Below are 17490 nucleotides of genomic sequence, written 5' to 3'. Positions count from 1 at the left end.
CTGATTACAAAGTATAAATAAGGTTTCCGCTGCAAGTGAAGGGCTGAAAAGATTATACTTGGAACTTGGCTTCTGGTACTACCGTGTCCAGGGGGATGAGTTAATAGGAATTCACTTCCATCTTATACTGCTGTGCAATTAATTGTCAGAATTCCTGCAGGAATGATAACTTCAATCGTACCACCAGATGAAGCAGCTTAACTAACTGCGGTTTGGGGTGTGTTCGGTTGGTTGGTTAGTTGGTTGGATTTTTGGCAACTTTTCGTATTGATATATTTTCATACTTACAGAAAAACTGAAATAATAGTACAAGGAACTCCCTTATACCATTTACCCAGATCCACTAAATGTTTGCATCCATCCCATTTACCATTCTGTGTGTATACATTTTTTTTTTGAAACTTTTGAGAATATGTTGGAGACATCATGCTACTTTATACTCTAGACACTTTGGTACAAAGTACAAAGAAAATTTTTTTTATATAATCAGGAAATTTAACATTGATGCAATAGTATTATCTGATTCATAATCCACATACTATTTTTCTCTATGGTCCCAGGAATGTCCTTCATACCTTTTCTTTATCCTTCCAGTTGAAAATCCAATCCAGGATCGTACATTGCATTGATTTTCATTTCTCATTAATCTCCTTTAGTCTAGAAAAATTCATCAGTTTTTCTTTATATCTTTGAAGAGTACAGGCCAGTTATTTTGTACAGTGTCAATCAATTTTTGTTTGTTTGATGTTTTCTCATGACTACAACTTCAGTTTATATACTTTGGTAGGAATACCAACCACCACAGGGATGTCATGTTCAACTCTGCTTTCTTCCAGGAGGTCTGTGAGTTGACTTGTCCCAGTGTTACTGATGTAACTTCACTCACTTGACTGGGGGATATCTCCAATTTTTTTTCACTGTAAAGTTACAATTGTACATTTACAACTAATAAATAATCTGTGGGAAGATATTTTGAAACTGTAAATATTCTGTTCCTTATCAAACTTTTGCCCACTAGTTGTAGCAACCATTAATGATGTCCTAACTCCATCATTCATTCTGTATTTATTAGTTGGCCTTTTACTGTAAGAGCTTTCCTTCCTCCTCCATTCATGTATGTATATATACATGTAGGGGTTCATGAACTCATTTTATTAATTGGGTTACAATCTATTACTTTCTGGGGCGCCTGGGTGGCTCAGTTGGTTAAGCAACTGCCTTCGGCTCAGGTCATGATCCTGGAGTCCCGGGATCGAGTCCCGCATTGGGCTCCCTGCTCAGCGGGGAGTCTGCTTCTCCCTCTGACCCTCTTCCCTCTCGTGCTCTCTATCTCTCATTCTCTCTCTCTCAAATAAATAAATAAAATCTTTAAAACAAACAAACAAACAAACAAAAAACAATCTATTACTTTCTAAATATTTATTTTGATGTTCAGAGTGTCCCATGTTAGCTGGTAGGAGCCCCTTCAAGGTGACTCTGGTGCTTTTGATTTGTTCTCATCGTTCTTTGAGTACTATCTACTTTCTGGTACCACGTTATGGTGCAGACTCATACTTTCCCTGCCCAAGCTCCGGATCCAGTCTTTTCTCCAAGGAGCACTTGACTGTGAAATTTTAGCAAAGCCAAGGAATACATGGGTGAAATCGAGTCCTAGCATCCAGCTACAGCCTTGGTGATCAACTGCAGATAGCAAAACTCTCATCTCAAAAAGTCCCCTCTTGAGGAGAGGCCTTGCCTGACAGCCTAATGTTTTGTTTTTAACAGGGTCTTTTTCTTACTTGAAGCATAGTTTATATACAATAGTATATTAGTTTCAGGTGTACAGCAGAGTAATTCCACATTTCTATGTGTCACTAAGTGACCACCATGATAAGTCTAGCTAGTCAGCGTACAAATTTATTACAATATTTTGATTATATTCCCTACATTATACTTTATATCCCTGTGACTTATGTATTTCATGACTGGAAGTTTGTACCTCTTAAACCCCTTTACCTGTTTCACCCATCCTCCACCCCCCTCCTCTCTGGCAACCACGATTTTATTCTCTGTATTTAGGACTTTGTTTCTGTTTTGTTTGTTCATTTGTTTTACATTTTGGATTTCACAGGCAAGTGAAATCACGGTATTTGTCTTTCTCAGTCTGACTTATTTCACTTATAATACCTTCTAGGTTTATCCATGTTGTCAAAAATGGAAAGATTTCACTTTTTTATTGCTGAGTAATATTCCATTGTATTTATATACATATACATCTTCTTTATCCATTCATCTATCAATGAACACTTAGGTAGCTTCCATATATTGGCCATAGTAAATAATGCTGCAATAAGCATAGGGGTGCCTATATCCTTTCGAATTAGTGTTTTTGTTTTCTTTGGATAAATACCCAGAAGTGGAATTGCTTGATTATATGGTATTTCTATTTTTAGTGTTTTGAGGAACCTCCATACTGTTTCCCCATAGATCCTGCACCAATTTACATTCCTACCAATAGTGCACAAGAGTTTCCTTTTCTTGGTGTTACGCTGAGCGAAATAAGTCAATCAGAGAAAGACATGTATCATATGACCTCACTGATATGAGGAATTCTTAATCTCAGGAAACAAACTGAGGGTTGCTGGAGTAGGGGGTGGGGTGGGAGGGATGGGGTGACTGGGTGATAGACATTGGGGAGGGTATGTGCTATGGTGAGTGCTGTGAATTGTGCAAGACTGTTGAATCACAGATCTGTACCTCTGAAACAAATAATGCAATATATGTTAAGAAAAGAAAAAAAAGAAGATAGTAGGAGGGAAAGAATGAAGGGAGGGAAATCGGAGGGGGAGACGAACCATGAGAGAGGATGGACTCTGAAAAACAAACTGAGGGTTCTAGAGGGGAGGGGGGTGGGAGGATGGGTTAGCCTGGTGATGGGTATTAAAGAGGGCACGTACTGCATGGAGCACTGGGTGTTATGCACAAACAATGAATCATGGAACACTACATCAAAAACTAATGATGTAATGTATGGTGATTAACATAACAATTAAAAAAGTAAAAAAAAAAAGTTTCCTTTTCTCAACATCTTCACCAACACTTGTTATTTCTTATCTTTTTGATACTAGCTACTTTGACTGGTATGAGGTGATACTTCATTGTGGTTTAGATTTGCATTTCCCTGATGATGAGTGATGCTGAGCATATTTTCACACATATGTTGGCCATCTGTATTTCTTCTTTGGAAAAAATGTCTATTCAGGTCCTCTGCCCACTTTTTAATTAGATTGTGGTGGGGTTTTTGGTGGGGGGGGGGTTGTTTAATTTGTTTGGTGTTGAGTCATATGGGTTCTTTATATATTTTGGATATTAACCCCTTATCAGATACATCACTTGTAAATATCTTCTCCCATCCAGTAGGTTGCCTATTTCATTTTATTGATGGTTTCCTTAGCTGTGCAAAATTTTTTTAGTTTGCTGTAGTCCCAACTGTTTGTTTTTGCTTTTGTTGCCCTTGCCTGAGGAGATGATCCAAAAAAAAAAATATAGCTAAGACCCATGTGTAAGAGTTTACTGCCTGTTTTCCTTTAGGACTGACAGCCTAATCCAAAGGAGCCCCTCTCTCTCTATGTCTGTTGATCTCTATCACCTCACTTTGTTTTCTTTTCTTCACAGAACTTAATCACTATCTCAAATTATCTTGTTTGTTGATATATTCTTGTAACTTTTCTATCTCTTCAACTTGAATATGAAAGATCTATCAGTCTTAATACCTAGATATATTACCAGAAACTGAACCTGGCACAATTTCTTTGTTAAATATATATGAACAAATGGAATCTTCCTGCTTAAAAATCCTATGAAAACACAACATATTTCTTTACCTTTATTTTATATAATGAAAGTTTTTCAAATGACATTTGCCCTGATTCCCACCTTTCCTTAGAAAAGTTTCCTAATTACATATCCAGATAGGAAAATTTTGATGTATGATAATGACTACCACATTAGTATTTTAAATTTCCTACATTTTCATATATTTGTCTACCAGTCCATAATGTATTTAAAGTCACTCTGTTGCTTTTTGTAACTGTATCCCCAAAGAATCCCATGCTATTACTGTGGTTACTCTTTAAACCATTCTTCTTCCACTGGGTCATCTCTGATACACAGCCATGCAGGTGGAAAGTCTAATTTAAATACTTCTTGCTGAGTCCTCTGTAAAGGCCACCACATGAATGCTAATTGTGGAGCTTCCATGCCTGGCCCACTCAGAGGTATGCAGAAGGGGATCACCAAAGGTGTTAAACGTCAGAGTTTAAATGTGTAGACATGGCAGTAATCAGTGCTTTTCCTCTTAGCTCTTCATGACCCATTAAATCTATTTAGTGAAATCCTGAGAAAATGAATCTAAATTAGAGTTTTCCAACCAGTGAACTGTAAGATACAAGATACATTTTAACCACCATACACCTGTTTTCTTCTCCACCATTTTCTTAGTGATATGACTATGGATCTACTCTTCTTTTTCTTTTATCTCACTTCCATAGTCTGGAATAGAGAATGTACAGAATTTTCCCCTCCATAGTACAATTTTCATCGGGAAATATCACTTGAGACCGGTCCCTCGCTTTCATTTGGTCTAATATGATGGTACTACATGTTATTGGGACTCCCGACATACCATCTGGTCTGTCCTGTGCAAAGGTAAAAGTCAGCTGGCCACAACTCTCAATACACAGCTGGCGCAGAGTTAAAAACCAAACCGGTTTTGATCATTAAACTTTGATTATGTAAGATGTTAGCATTGGAAGTAGCAGGTTGAAGGATATACAAGAACTCTTTGTCATTTTTGTAACTTTTTCTCTAAGTTTAACCTTATTTCAAAGTAAAAAATTTTAAGGAAGCCCTCTAAAACCCTACATTTTTGCCTTGTGTACCTGGCCTGAAGTTCATTAATAATTCACTTTAGCTGAAATAAATGGCCTGAATTTCATAAATAATTCACTTTAATCTTGCACTAACTTTCTTAACTGTTTCTCCTCATATCCTCAGCTCCTGATGACAGTTATGCCCGAGATTCCCTCCTACCGTTTGACACTTGATGCTGTGCATCGGTTTCTGAATTCTGTCCTCTTTTCTTAAGAATCATTTATTTTTGGATCATTCAGCCCACTTATCTGATATAGACCCCAGGATCCTTCCCAAGATATAGGTTAGGCTTCCTGGGCTCACAACAGGACTTGCCAAGTTACTCTTCCAGATAGCTACGGTGGGTACCCCACTTTCTAAGTTTGTGGATGTTCCTCATGGAAAAGTGAGCATGGGCAACTTCACCTCTTACCCTCCTCCTCTCAGACATATTGCTGTTAGTTCTCTTGCCAAAGTCAGAACTTGGCTCTGAGAGGTTGACCTCTGGTCTATTTCCCATTGGCGCTTAATCCCTAAGCCATCCTGACCAGAAGAGGGAGTAGTTACAACAAGGAATCTTCCAGCTCAGTCATTAGTAGTCTTCTCAAACTTCAACTGTTTGCTTAGTCTGTTCAAATGGATCCCTGCTCCAGTTTCCCACTTGACATCAACTACTATACTAAATTCTTACTGTTTAAAAAGTTTAGGAGTAGTGACTTTTTATCCTCATTTTTTGAAGTAATATATGCAAAGAAAAATTTTAAAAACCAGTCACCCGTAATTGTATCATGCAACAAAAAAAGAGATAACAACTGGGATATATATATATATTAGAGTCATAATATATTTCAATGTATCTTTATTTTCTGGTATTCTTTTTAATAAAGAGTATCTACCAGAAACCTATATCAAACCTCCAACATCATGCACAAGAGTTAACATGCCCCTTAATGTTGGGAACAACTCACGGGTACCTGCTATCACTGCTACCCTTTAAAATTGTGTTGCAAATTTCTGCCAATGTAAGAAGACAAAAATAAAAAAGAAACAAGATGATTTAATTTGGGGAAGGAAGAGGCAAAACTGGTATTTATAGATAATTTTCAGAAAATGTGAGGTATAATAGATTGAGAAACTATTAGAGAACACATTTTGATGACTTTAACAATTTTGACGGGGTACTAGTGGGCTATTTTGTAAAGTGCCCCGCTGGTTTTGTCTCATGTTTTGCTCATGATTAGATTGGACTTCTGGGTTTGGAAGAGGAAGACCACAGGGTGGCTCAGTTGGTTGGGTGTCCAATTCTTGATTTCAGCTCAGGTCTTGATCTCGGGGTTGTGAGTTCAAGCCCTACATTGGGCTCCATTCTGGGTGTTGAGCCTACTTAAAAAGAAAAGAAGAAAAGAAAACACAATGAGAAACTATTAGGAATAATGAAAAAGTTTAATAAAATCCACATACATGATCAAAATCAATTGTTTTTCTTTATGCTACCAACAACAAAACAAATATATTTTAAAGCTCCCATTCCCCCAAAAAATAAAAAATAAAAAATAAAAAATAAAAAACCCATTCCCAGTAAGCACAAAGAACTCTTTAAAATACAGGCAATTAAGGGCACCTGGGTGGCTCAGTCGTTAAGCGTCTGCCTTTGGCTCAGGTCATGATCCCAGGGTCCTGGGATTGAGCTCTGCATTGGGCTCCCTGCTCCGCAGGAAGCCTGCTTTCCCTCTCCCACTCCCCCTGCTTGTGTTCTCTCTCTCTCTGTGTCTCTCTCTGTCAAATAAATAAATAAAATATTTTTAAAAAATACAGGCAATTAATAATAACATGATATGTGCAAGACTTGCATAAGAAAACTATATGAGTAAAATACACAACAGGGGACCTGAATAAATAGACATATTACAGATCAATATTGTCAAGGTATAATTACCTCAAAATTAATCAATATGAATTCTGTGCAAATTCCATTAAAATCCTGATAGGATTTTTCAAGGAATTTGATAAGCTGTTTCTGACATTTGCCTGAAAGTAAATGAGCAAAAATTACCATGAAAATGTTGAAAAAGAGCAGTAAGGGATTCTTTGTCTTGCCACAGAGCAGAGATTTACTGTAATTTTTGAAATACAATTTTGCCATGTGGATCGACAAAAAAATCAGTAGAGCAGAATAGATTCCAGAAAAAGACTCCCAAATATATGAGAATTTAATACATAATCATATTGGCATTTCCAAGCAATGGGGGAAAGGTATTGGGATAACTGGTTTTCCTTAGCAGAATAAGAATTTAGGTGCCTACTTGAAATCATATGACAAAATAAATTCTAGATGGCTAAAATCCTTAACAGTTAAACATAGAAGAAAAAAAAACAACTATGAAAGTTAAAAAAGAAAATATAGGTACAGTTTTGTATCATCTTTTGTGTGGGGAACATGTTACAGGTGAGGTTCTCCAAAAATCAGGCTCTAAAACGATTAGTGTGCAAGGGAGCTCTTCACATTCAGTATTTATGGAGGAAGAGAAGGGATTAGGATTAAGGAAAGAAGCTGGGCTGTGACACAATAAAAATAAGGCCTCATTCCACCCCAGAGAGCTCATCAGGTGCTATGGGCCCAAGTTAAGGTGAGAGCATTGGGCCTTTATAGCCCCACACCCTCCTGGCATTGGGTGTAGGCTGACCCCAGATGAGAGTAATTTCCAGGGAAGGCTGACAGCTTCAGTCCTGAGAAGATCGCATTTGTCCAGTGCACCATCCACACTTGAGCAGCTTGGATCAATTTCGTCCTATAAACTGAGAGAGCAGCTCCTCCAAATCCTGTGAGTGTCTTTTCTTGGGGAAAACTTATAAAGGGAAGATTAGTGGAATGACCTACAGCTTCCAGCACTGCAGCTGGTCTTGAAGTCATAACAGATACCCAGTGTCTCCTTCTTCTCTTTCCCATTTCAGATTCCCCATATCCTTCACTAGCACCTCTGCTAGTCTGTATGGCTTACTTGGTGAGGTGACCCAGACCCTCATCTGAGAGTCTGAGCCTCTGATCACCATGTACTTCTCATGCCATGGCTATTATACTTGTCATTTATCCTCAAAACTGAATAAGGGAATAGTAAGAGAGGCTTGACTGGAGCATCTTGCAATGCCAGAAAATAAGAAAGTGTTCAAGGAAAAACCCACAGTGATGGGGATGTGTCAAAGACTTGGAGCCGACTGAAAGAACTACCTATGGCCATAGCTGGAACAATTGGAGAAAAAAAGGTAGTACTGGATTATTTATTTTTTTTAACATTTTATTTATTTGAGAGTGAGGGAGAGTGAGAGAGAGGCCACGAGCAGAGGGGAAGCAGGGAGCCTGACGCAGCACTCGATCCCAGAACCCTGGGACCATGACCTGAGCCAAAGGTAGACACTTAACTGACTGAGCCACCCAGGCGACCAAGGTAGTATTGGATTATAACCTGAAGTTTAAAATAAACATCTATGAGCCCACGTTGATGTAAATAGATTTTTTAATAAGTAAATTGGGGGAAAGAGACAAATCTCCTTTATAGAAGAATTCTAAATAATTTATGTAGGTATTCTACTCTAAAGAAGGTGGAGCATAACTCCCTATTCCTTATATACAGGTTGCAAATAGTGACTTCCTTCCAAAGAGTACTGTATGGAAAGGGGAAAAAAGAGTAGCTTTTCAGTGGAGAAAACTGTACTTAAGTCAGGTGATCAAGGTTAGCCTCAACTCTGATAAGTCATGTAGAAAGAATGGACCCTGGCTCTTCACCTCTGTGGTCTTCCTCTTCCAAACCCAAAAGTCCAATCTAATAATGAGCACAACATGAGACAAAATTGGGGGGGCACTTTACAAAAGAGCCAACTGGTACCCCTCAAAACTGTCAGGGTCATCAAAACAAGAGAAGTCTGAGAAACAGTCATAGCCCAGTGAAGTCTGTTGACTAAACATGATGTGGCATTCTAGATGGGATCTTGGAACCAAAAAAGGACATTAGGTAAAAATTTAGGAAATCTAAATAAAATGTGCCATACTAATGTACTATGTTGATAATGGGAAACTGAGTGGGGTGTATATGCGAACTTTCAGTACTATCTGCAATTTTTCTGAAAGTTTCTATAAAACTAAAGCTATTCTAAAATTAGAAGTTTAATTATTTTTATGTATGTATGTATTTATTTATTTGTCAGAGAGAGTGAGACAAGCAGTGGGAGTGGCAGGCAGAGGGAAAAGCAGACTCCCTGCTGAGCAAGGAGCCCAATGTGGGGACTCGATCCCAGGACCCTGGGATCATGATCTGAGCTGAAGGCAGATGCTTAACCTACTGAGCCACCCAGGTGTCCCTATGTATTTTTTTTTTTTAAAGATTTTATTTATTTATTTGACAGAGAGAGACACAGTGAGAGAGGGAATACAAGCAGGGGGTGTGGGAGAGGGAGAAGCAGGCTTCCCACCGAGCAAGGAGCCCAATGTGGGGCTCAATCCTAGGACCCTGCGGTCATGACCTGAGCCGAAGGCAGAAGCTTAACGACTGAGCCACCCAGGCGCCCCTGTACTTTTTTTTTAAAAGATTTTATTTTTAAGTAATCTCTACACCCGACATGGGGCTCAGACTTACAACCTTGAGGTCAAGAGTCAGGTGCTCCACTGACTGAGCCAGCCAGGCACCCCTCTGTTTGTATTTTTTTTGTAAAAATGCTCGAAGAATTACCTTGTTAAACATGGTCTTTAGTGGATATTAACCAACCATCAGATAAAAATACACAATAGCCCCAAAGGTGAAAACAATATATTAATTTATTTCCAAGATAACAACATGGACCATCATTGCAAACAAGGACGGATTTAGTAGTTTCAGCCATCCCCATGGGCTAGCAGAAACCCACTTGCCCAAACACTACAATCTTCCAATATTAAAGTATTTAAGACACAGAGATGACCAGCAACAGACATGTAAACATCTTCTATTCCGAAAGAGTTCTCGTTCTAGATGAGAAAGATCCAGTGTAAAACATTTCTTCTCAGGTGGGGTCATTTAAAGAAGTTGAAAAAAAAAGAAGATGATTCTTAGACTCCACCATTAGCTCTGGGTGTGTTCCCTACGCTTCAAGCCTTTACCACTCTGTACAGCTCCATCTTTTTCAGTAGCAGGGAAAAAAGGCTTTATTTCAAAGGCATTCCCTTAAATACGATTAACATTCAACAGGCACAGTCACAGAAAAAAAATAATAAAAATAGTGTGAATTAAAGGTATCATTAGTTGTAGTAACTTTTTTTTTTGTTAGAATAAATAAATATTAAGGAACTCAATGGATTTAGGAGTACAAAAGTAGACTTCACATTTTTCTGAGGTGACAGCACATTTTCTCATATTAACACTGAGACCATTCTTAAAACCTACCCTCTCTGTTATACTAAATATGGCTTTATTTCACGTTCTCTAAATATTCTCAGGAAACTGAACTAAGGAGACCAATAAGAACATCCCAATCCTCAGAGAACTCGTTTTCTCACGCTTATTAACAACTTCTCTAAGCCTCACTTACTTCATCTGCAAAATGGAGGTAATCATGTGAGCCTCCCAAGAGTGTTGTAAGGTGTTAATGCAACATCCCAATCCTCAGAGAACTCGTTTCCTCATGCTTATTAACAACTTCTCTAAGCCTCACTTACTTCATCTGCAAAATGGAGGTAATCATGTGAGCCTCCCAAGAGTGTTGTAAGGTGTTAATGCAAGGAGCCATAAGGGAGCTATTCGGATGCCTACAACACAACAGGATTTAGCTTCTGTCTATTCCTTCCTTTCTCCCTTTGGAATGATCTCTGATTTAGACCTTGATTTCTTTTTTTTTTCTTAAGATTTTATTTATTTATTTGAGAGAGAGAGAACGAGTGGGGGGGGGGCAGAGAGATAGAGGAGAAGTGGACTCCGCAGTGAGCAGGGAGCCCGACATGGGGCTCAATCCCAAGACTCCAGGATTATAACCTGAGCCGAGCACAGACGCTTAACTGAGCCACCCAGGCGCCCCTAGACCTCGACTTCTAATTACTCATATTCTTGGCCTGATATCCCAGTCTATAACTCTGCATATGAATGCATTAAAATACAAGCAATCCGTGAGATTCTCTAGAGCAGCCTTTCCAACGTTGATGCTATTACCAAGAATTTTAGAGTGAAAAAGCTTCTCTCTTCATTTTCTCCTTGTGTCAAACGGGTCTGGTATACAATAGGCACTCAAGAAATATTTACTGACTGCATGCTGAGTGAATGAATTGGATAAAGGATAAGGGGTAAGTGTAAGCACAAGGGATAAGTGACACAGATGCTCACTCACAATGGAAAGCTCTTAAAAATCTAGGCACTCTGATCAGCACTAAGCATTGTAAAGCTACTCAGAGAATACTCTCTTGAGAATAAGCTACTCAAAATCCTCTGGAGTCCTTAAAGCCTTCATGGTGTAGAATTTGGACTCCATTTTGCAGGTAAGATCACTTTGGTGGGGGTGGAGGGTGGTGACCGAAGAGGAAAATGATTCATTCTGAGGTTAGAGACCTGGGACAAGATTCATGCAATAGCACCTCTCTTCTAGAAATATCTTCATTCTGTGGGAACGTTTCAGCGTTCTCCATGGAAAGCAATGGCAGAGGGACTAGTGAACATTCTGACACACCACAAGAAATGTCCTGTTTCCCTGGGATTCCTTTGCAGAAACAGGAGGTAGTGGCCGCTGTTGGAAAGCATATCCCGCCTCCTGTCAATGACTTCACATTCTATACAGGACTTCAGACACAGTAAACTGGAAAGGCTAGTGTTGAAACCCGGGAACAAGATCTAGTTCTCCCTTCTGGTAGCTCAAGTTTTAAAGGAGATTGCTGAGTTGCCCAGAAAGTTGTTTCTATGCCTACGTGTGGCTGAGCAAAGAGGAGTGGTGTCCACGGATGTGTGGCTATAGATCTGTCATAAAAGATTCCTTCAAAGAAACACAATTCCTATTTTCCTAAACAGTATTATCTACAGTTCTCCTTTTCATGAGAACATTTCTCTATAATGAGTATCCGGTGCAAAGGTCTGACATCAGTTCAGTTGATCACTGATCAGAGAGTTAGCCTGACGCAGAAGGAGCATCAGGAGGCCGCCATTGTGGCCAAAATGCCGGTGTGGCCCTGTGCAGCCGTCCCGATAGTGGAGTTCACAGGGTCCAGTGGATGGTTGCACACAGAATAACATGGCCAGGTCCTGCAGCCGTAACCTCGTTCTGGCAACTATTCACATAAGCAAGGCAAAGTTCTCTCACAAAGAAAGGCTCTTCTTCCCAGCTGCGAGCGCCCGTCGAGCCCGTGTTACAGTGGATCAGAAATACCAGCTGGGCTGTATTACTGTTTCACTCTGATTTAGGGTTCTTTCTCGAAGCCTCAGTTCGAGGCATTCCACGGTGAGGGGGTACGTGGAAAGCTCAAACTTGTTAGCAAAGAGGCTGGGTGAATTAATCAACCACTTCAAGTCTCCGTTTCCATAGATACAGATGCCGTGGACATAGCGGCCTGCAGAGGAGAGAACAAGAGACAGTCAGAACATGCTGGTTTTCCAAAGTTGGGGTTAGTGAGGCTGCCCAGCCGTAGAGTCTTGCCTGCCTACAGAGTAGCTAAAAGTGTGCCACGTGCTACAGGATTCGAATGAAACAGGATCGTGTAGGCCCAGCCCACAAGGAAGTTAAGCTCTTTATAGGAAGACAAAGGGAACACATAGGTACTTAAATAACAGGAGAGTGAAATAATACAAAGCGAGAACATAATAGGTGTCACGGGACAATTCGTGTATTATCAAGTGAGCGTGATGGATGAGAGAGGTTCTAGAAGTGTACAGATGGGACAGGTCTTGATGGGTTGAACTGCTCAGGCCTGTTCTGTGAGCCTCTCCAAGTGCCTACTTTTATCTCCACTTAGATGAGAATGAACCTCACTGATAGGACATGTCAAGACTCAACTCCTCACCCACCTCCAAGTCCCCCTGGGTACTTCTCCTCCTTTCTCTCACACCCCACATCCAATCTGTCAGCAACTCTGTCAGCTCAACCTTCAAAATACTAACAGAATTTGACCTCTTTCCACCGCCTCCACCACTACCATCCTGGCCCACACCACCTCCACCATCCTGTCTGACTTGTTACAGTAATAACTGGGTTCCACTGCCTCTACCTTGGTCTGTTAGTATATTCTCAGCACAACAGCCAGAGCGATTGTTCTAAATGTGAAGCACATCGTGATGTCTCCTCTGCTCAAAACCCTCGAAGGGTTTCTCATCTCATGTGGAGGAAGAGCCAAAATGTGAGCAATGGCATTGAAAACTCCTCAGAGTCTGGCCTTTACCTCCCACCACTTGCTCATTCACTTACAACCCTTGCTCACTCGCTTCGGCCACACTGGCTTCCTCGATGGACCCGAGCACACCACGCATGCTGTACCTGAGAATCCACGTTGCTCTTCCTCCCCCCGCCAGCCCCCTTCCACCAGACATCCTGGAGGCTCCCTCTCACACCACACCCCAGGTTATCTGCCTCAAGGCTGTGTTCTCAGTGAGGCCTCCTCTGACCTCTCTTTCCTCCTTCCCTGATTCATCTTCCTCTTGGCTCTCATTACAAACAGATAGCTATGTGTGTCAGTGCCACGGAGACAAATATTTTGTTTATTGACTTTCTTTCCAGATAATTGTTTGTCTTTCTCCCAGGACTAGAACATAAGGTCCAGAAGAGCTGGAACTTGAGACCATTTTGTTCCCCTCTGTGTCTTCTGCATCTGGGACAGTACCTGGTAAATATTAGGAGTTACATTAATAGCTACTGAGTGAATGGATAGAGAAGGATGAGTGGAGAGTTAGTGGAAGCACAGAACTGGCGGGGGGGCGGGCATCAGGGGCACAGACGGTGGCTTCATTTGGGGACAATGCCTCTGGAAAAAATGTGCAAAGGTGTGAATTCTCTGCTAGAATCTGGAGTTTGGTTGGGAAGTGGGTTAGAATAAAAATGGTAGGAAGTTGAACCTCTTTTCTAGAGGTTTCTTGGCATAGAGTAGAATGACTACAGTTGACTGACCTAAAACAAACTAAAGGGCTGGGCCTTTTTTTTATCCCATAAATAGGCAAAGTCTTTGAAGATTTTTGAATGGAAGAATCAAATGGTGAAACGAATTTTAGCAAGACTGATTTTGCAGAGCTTTGCAGGGTACATTAGAAATCAATCATGAGGCCACACTAACAACTTAATGTAAACCAGAGAACTGGTTCAAAGTTAATGGTTGCCATGAGTGGGGAAGGAAGGTTATTAGAAACAGAACAGAGAAGGGCTGACAGGACTTGTGATTAATTTAATGTGCCTGGGAGGAAGTACAACAGAGAGTGGAAACCATGGGGCACAGAAGCCAGAGTTGTGGGAAGTCAGAGGAGAACCCAGGGGGGAGGTGGTGAGAAGTGAATGCACAAGCAGCGCGTCCATGCTTAAGAGAATGAAGTGAACAGGAGCGACTGTTTCACGTGGATGGAGTAGAGGCTACACAGACAACTTGGTCTTCCGGCTAGAGGCAATCACTACACACTTGAGAGAGAAGAGAATCACTCCCCACCAGCACAGAGGGCAATGCAGGACGGCAAGAGAGCAAGGGGATCATTTAGGGGAACCTGCACAAAGCTGAGACCCCCAGACCCAGGTTGTGAGGATGGGTAGCTTTTCCTCTCAGAACAGGAAGGAACAATGAGAGTGTGTCCAAAGTACCCTGAGATGGAAGAATGGAAATGGCATGACAAACTGGTAAGGGGATTTTGATGGAATGTCTTGAAAGTTCTTCCTCAAGTTGAAATTGTTACCTTTTGAGGGTGGAAAGGCTGTAAGATTAAGAGGTTAAAGCAAGCAGGAAAGATGAAAAGGACACCAGGAAGATAATGAGGTGAATAAAAGAATAAATTGGCAGCCAGGAGGGTCTAGCCTCCCTATCGGGGGTGAGTTTGGGACAGTTCTGTAAGAGTCTCCAGTGATGCTCTGCTCAGGGAAACACAAATGGCATAAAGCACATGCTGGTAATCGTTATGCATAGGAATGGACCTTGTAGGGTCAAATGGCAGAGGAATCTGGAATGTTGAGTGAGAACAGCATGGGACGGCTGACCCAGTACACAGGCTGGACAGGAAGTCCTCAGAAGGAAGCTAGTAGAAGGAAGAAGCTGAGACAGTTGAAACCTTGGCAATCCCAATTTTAAAAAAGCAACCCCGTTTCAAACAACAACAACAACAACTTATTTTAGGTGTGGGGATACAGCAATGAACAAATTGGTCAAAAATCCTAGCCCTCTTGGGAGCTTCTATTCTTCTCTGGGGAGAAAGACAGGAAGATATAAAGTATGTAAGCTGGTGAAGAAAACTAGTAGAGTGACAAAGAGACTGTAATCAAAGGTGGAAGCTCCAAGTTCAAGACCACATCTAGGTGGTCCCGTGATTCTAAGTGCTAACAGGGCCTTATAGACTGTGTACACATCCACGGGTTTAGGACAAATCCTATTACTCACAACCAAGGGGAAAAGGTCCAGACTGGACTCCTGACTTGCTGGTTTGGCATGCACTGTTCTGCATCCTCTGGGTTCTTTTTCTTTTCCCTATCTAGTGGTTTGGGGGACAAACTATTTTTCTGCTCTGCACAGTACAAGGCTTTTAGATATTCATGGCATAACAGGTGCTAAGAGAAGAAAAATGAGACATTTGTCTGAGAGGCTTGGGCTGCCCAAGCTTTGTACCCTAGGTAGGTCCCTGGCTTGGGGATACTCTCATGGGCCCACCTGTCATGTGATAAGTAAAGATCCCTCTAAAAATGCAAACCTGACTAGCCTATATCTTCTCTATGGGGTAGGGCCTGGACACAGGTGAAGACAAGGAGACTGAGGGTAAGGCTCTACGGAGGGGCGGGGGTTTGGTGACTGATGCAATGGGACAGAAGCTTCTGTGGGGGGGGGCTGGAGCCACAAAGTAATGATGTCACATGGGTCCCTGCTGTGGAGGCTGAAGTTCTCCGGAGTTACAGCTGGAAAGGAGGTGGAGAAGCAGATCAGAGGATGACCACGGTGGTCCTAGAGGGAGGGTGACAGGGTTATGGGAGGACTTTGGGGAAGGCAACACATCTCAAATATTGAGACCCCGACTGATGGTGATGGTCTCTTTTCTAAAGAAGACTTAGGACATCCAAAAGCAAAGCAACCTCCTCTCCACCTTCCTCCTTCCACCAGGAGGTCAGGCCACAACGAAATGCAGGCAGGTGGCACGGGCTGTCCTCTGGGGACAATATGTTGGCTGATTAAGGTAAAGACATGAATACGCTGAAGAGCAGACTGTACAGTGACATGAGGATATTGCCATCTGCAGCAGAAGGGGATGGAGTGTCATGGAGAGCTGCAAAGAGGCAGCCATTTGGAGGTTTTCCTCTGAAATATTAAGTGTCAATGGGATGGGCCAGAGAGGGAAGCCAGAGACTGTAGGTGGACGGACTGATGGACAAGTGGAGGAAGCAAAGCTTTGTCACCACAGGGAACAAAGGTGAAACCCTCACACTTGCTCTTTCACTTAACCACTCGCCCACCTCCTGTTATGGGCTGAATTGTCCCCCTCCCCAAATTCATATGTTGAAGTCCTAGCCCCCCATACCTCAGACTGTGACCATATTTGAGACAGAGCTATTCAAGTTAAAATGAGGTCATACAGGATGGGCCGTAATCCAGTATGAGTGGTGTGGGTATAAAAAGAGGAGATGAGAACTCAGACGCACACAGAAGGAAGACCATGTGAGGCCACGGGAAGAAGGTGGCCATCTGTGAGCCTCTCAGGAGAAACCAAATCTGTAGCCACCTTGCTCTCCAACTTCTAGCCTACAGGAGTATGAGGAAATAAATTTCTGTTGTTGAAGTCACCCAGTCTCTTGTACTTGGTTATGTTAGCCCTAGTGAATGAATACCATGCTCACTATGTACCAGGCAAGAATCTCAATGGAATGTAGAGCAGGGCTGATGAAAGCCCTTCTTTATAAAGTTCTATAGAAATGAACTACTGGGGCGCCTGGGTGGCTCCGTCGGTTAAGCGTCTGCCTTCAGCTCAGGTCATGATCCCAGGGTCCTGGGATCGAGTCCCGCATCGGGCTCCCTGCTCAGCAGGGAGTCTGCTTCTCCCTCTGCCTCTGCCCTCCCCCCCATTCATGCACGAGCACTCTCTCAAATACATAAAGAAAGAAAGAAAGGAACTATCTCATTCTTGTCCGTCTGGAGGAGAAATATCTTGTTAGTGTTGCCTGCCATCATGCCAGAGCTGCAGCAAATACTTCTAAGCCAGCTGGAAGCTTGTCTGCGGGGGGGTGGGGGGGGCCAGAGGCTGGTGTGAGGGGCAGGGGTGGAGGTCCAGCTTGCTCCGTGGTGAGAACATGACATCACGTCTCATCCTGACCACTTTCCCCTCCTAACCACTGCACTCCCAAAAGGAACAGAAAGAGGAATAAGTAAGAAGAAAGCAGAAACTAGCAAGAAAGTATCATCCTAAGTTGAGCCCACCCACTCGGTAGTCAAGAGTC

At 41.8% G+C, this 17490-nt stretch overlaps 1 protein-coding gene across 7 annotated transcripts in view; it reads right to left on the bottom strand.

Moving 5' to 3' along the window:
* Window positions 1-5927: 5927 nt before the first annotated feature.
* The window catches only part of GCNT2 (glucosaminyl (N-acetyl) transferase 2 (I blood group)), an 88483-nt gene continuing 76920 nt past the window's right edge, over window positions 5928-17490 (bottom strand). For 3 of the 7 annotated variants that reach the window (XM_078055695.1, XM_078055696.1, XM_036071105.2), the window contains exon 3: window positions 5928-6270. In XM_078055695.1, the coding sequence (XP_077911821.1) occupies window positions 6173-6270 (98 nt within the window). In that variant the 3' untranslated portion in view covers window positions 5928-6172. Of the gene's footprint in view, window positions 6274-9679; window positions 12443-17490 lie in introns of those variants that run through there. The other 4 variants (XM_078055692.1, XM_078055693.1, XM_036071104.2 and 1 more) reach the window with 2 other exon arrangements.

Source organism: Halichoerus grypus, chromosome 9 (genome assembly GCF_964656455.1).
Source record: "Halichoerus grypus chromosome 9, mHalGry1.hap1.1, whole genome shotgun sequence".
NCBI classification, from domain to species: Eukaryota; Metazoa; Chordata; class Mammalia; order Carnivora; family Phocidae; genus Halichoerus; species Halichoerus grypus.
This window is presented reverse-complemented; position numbering and strand designations above follow the sequence as displayed.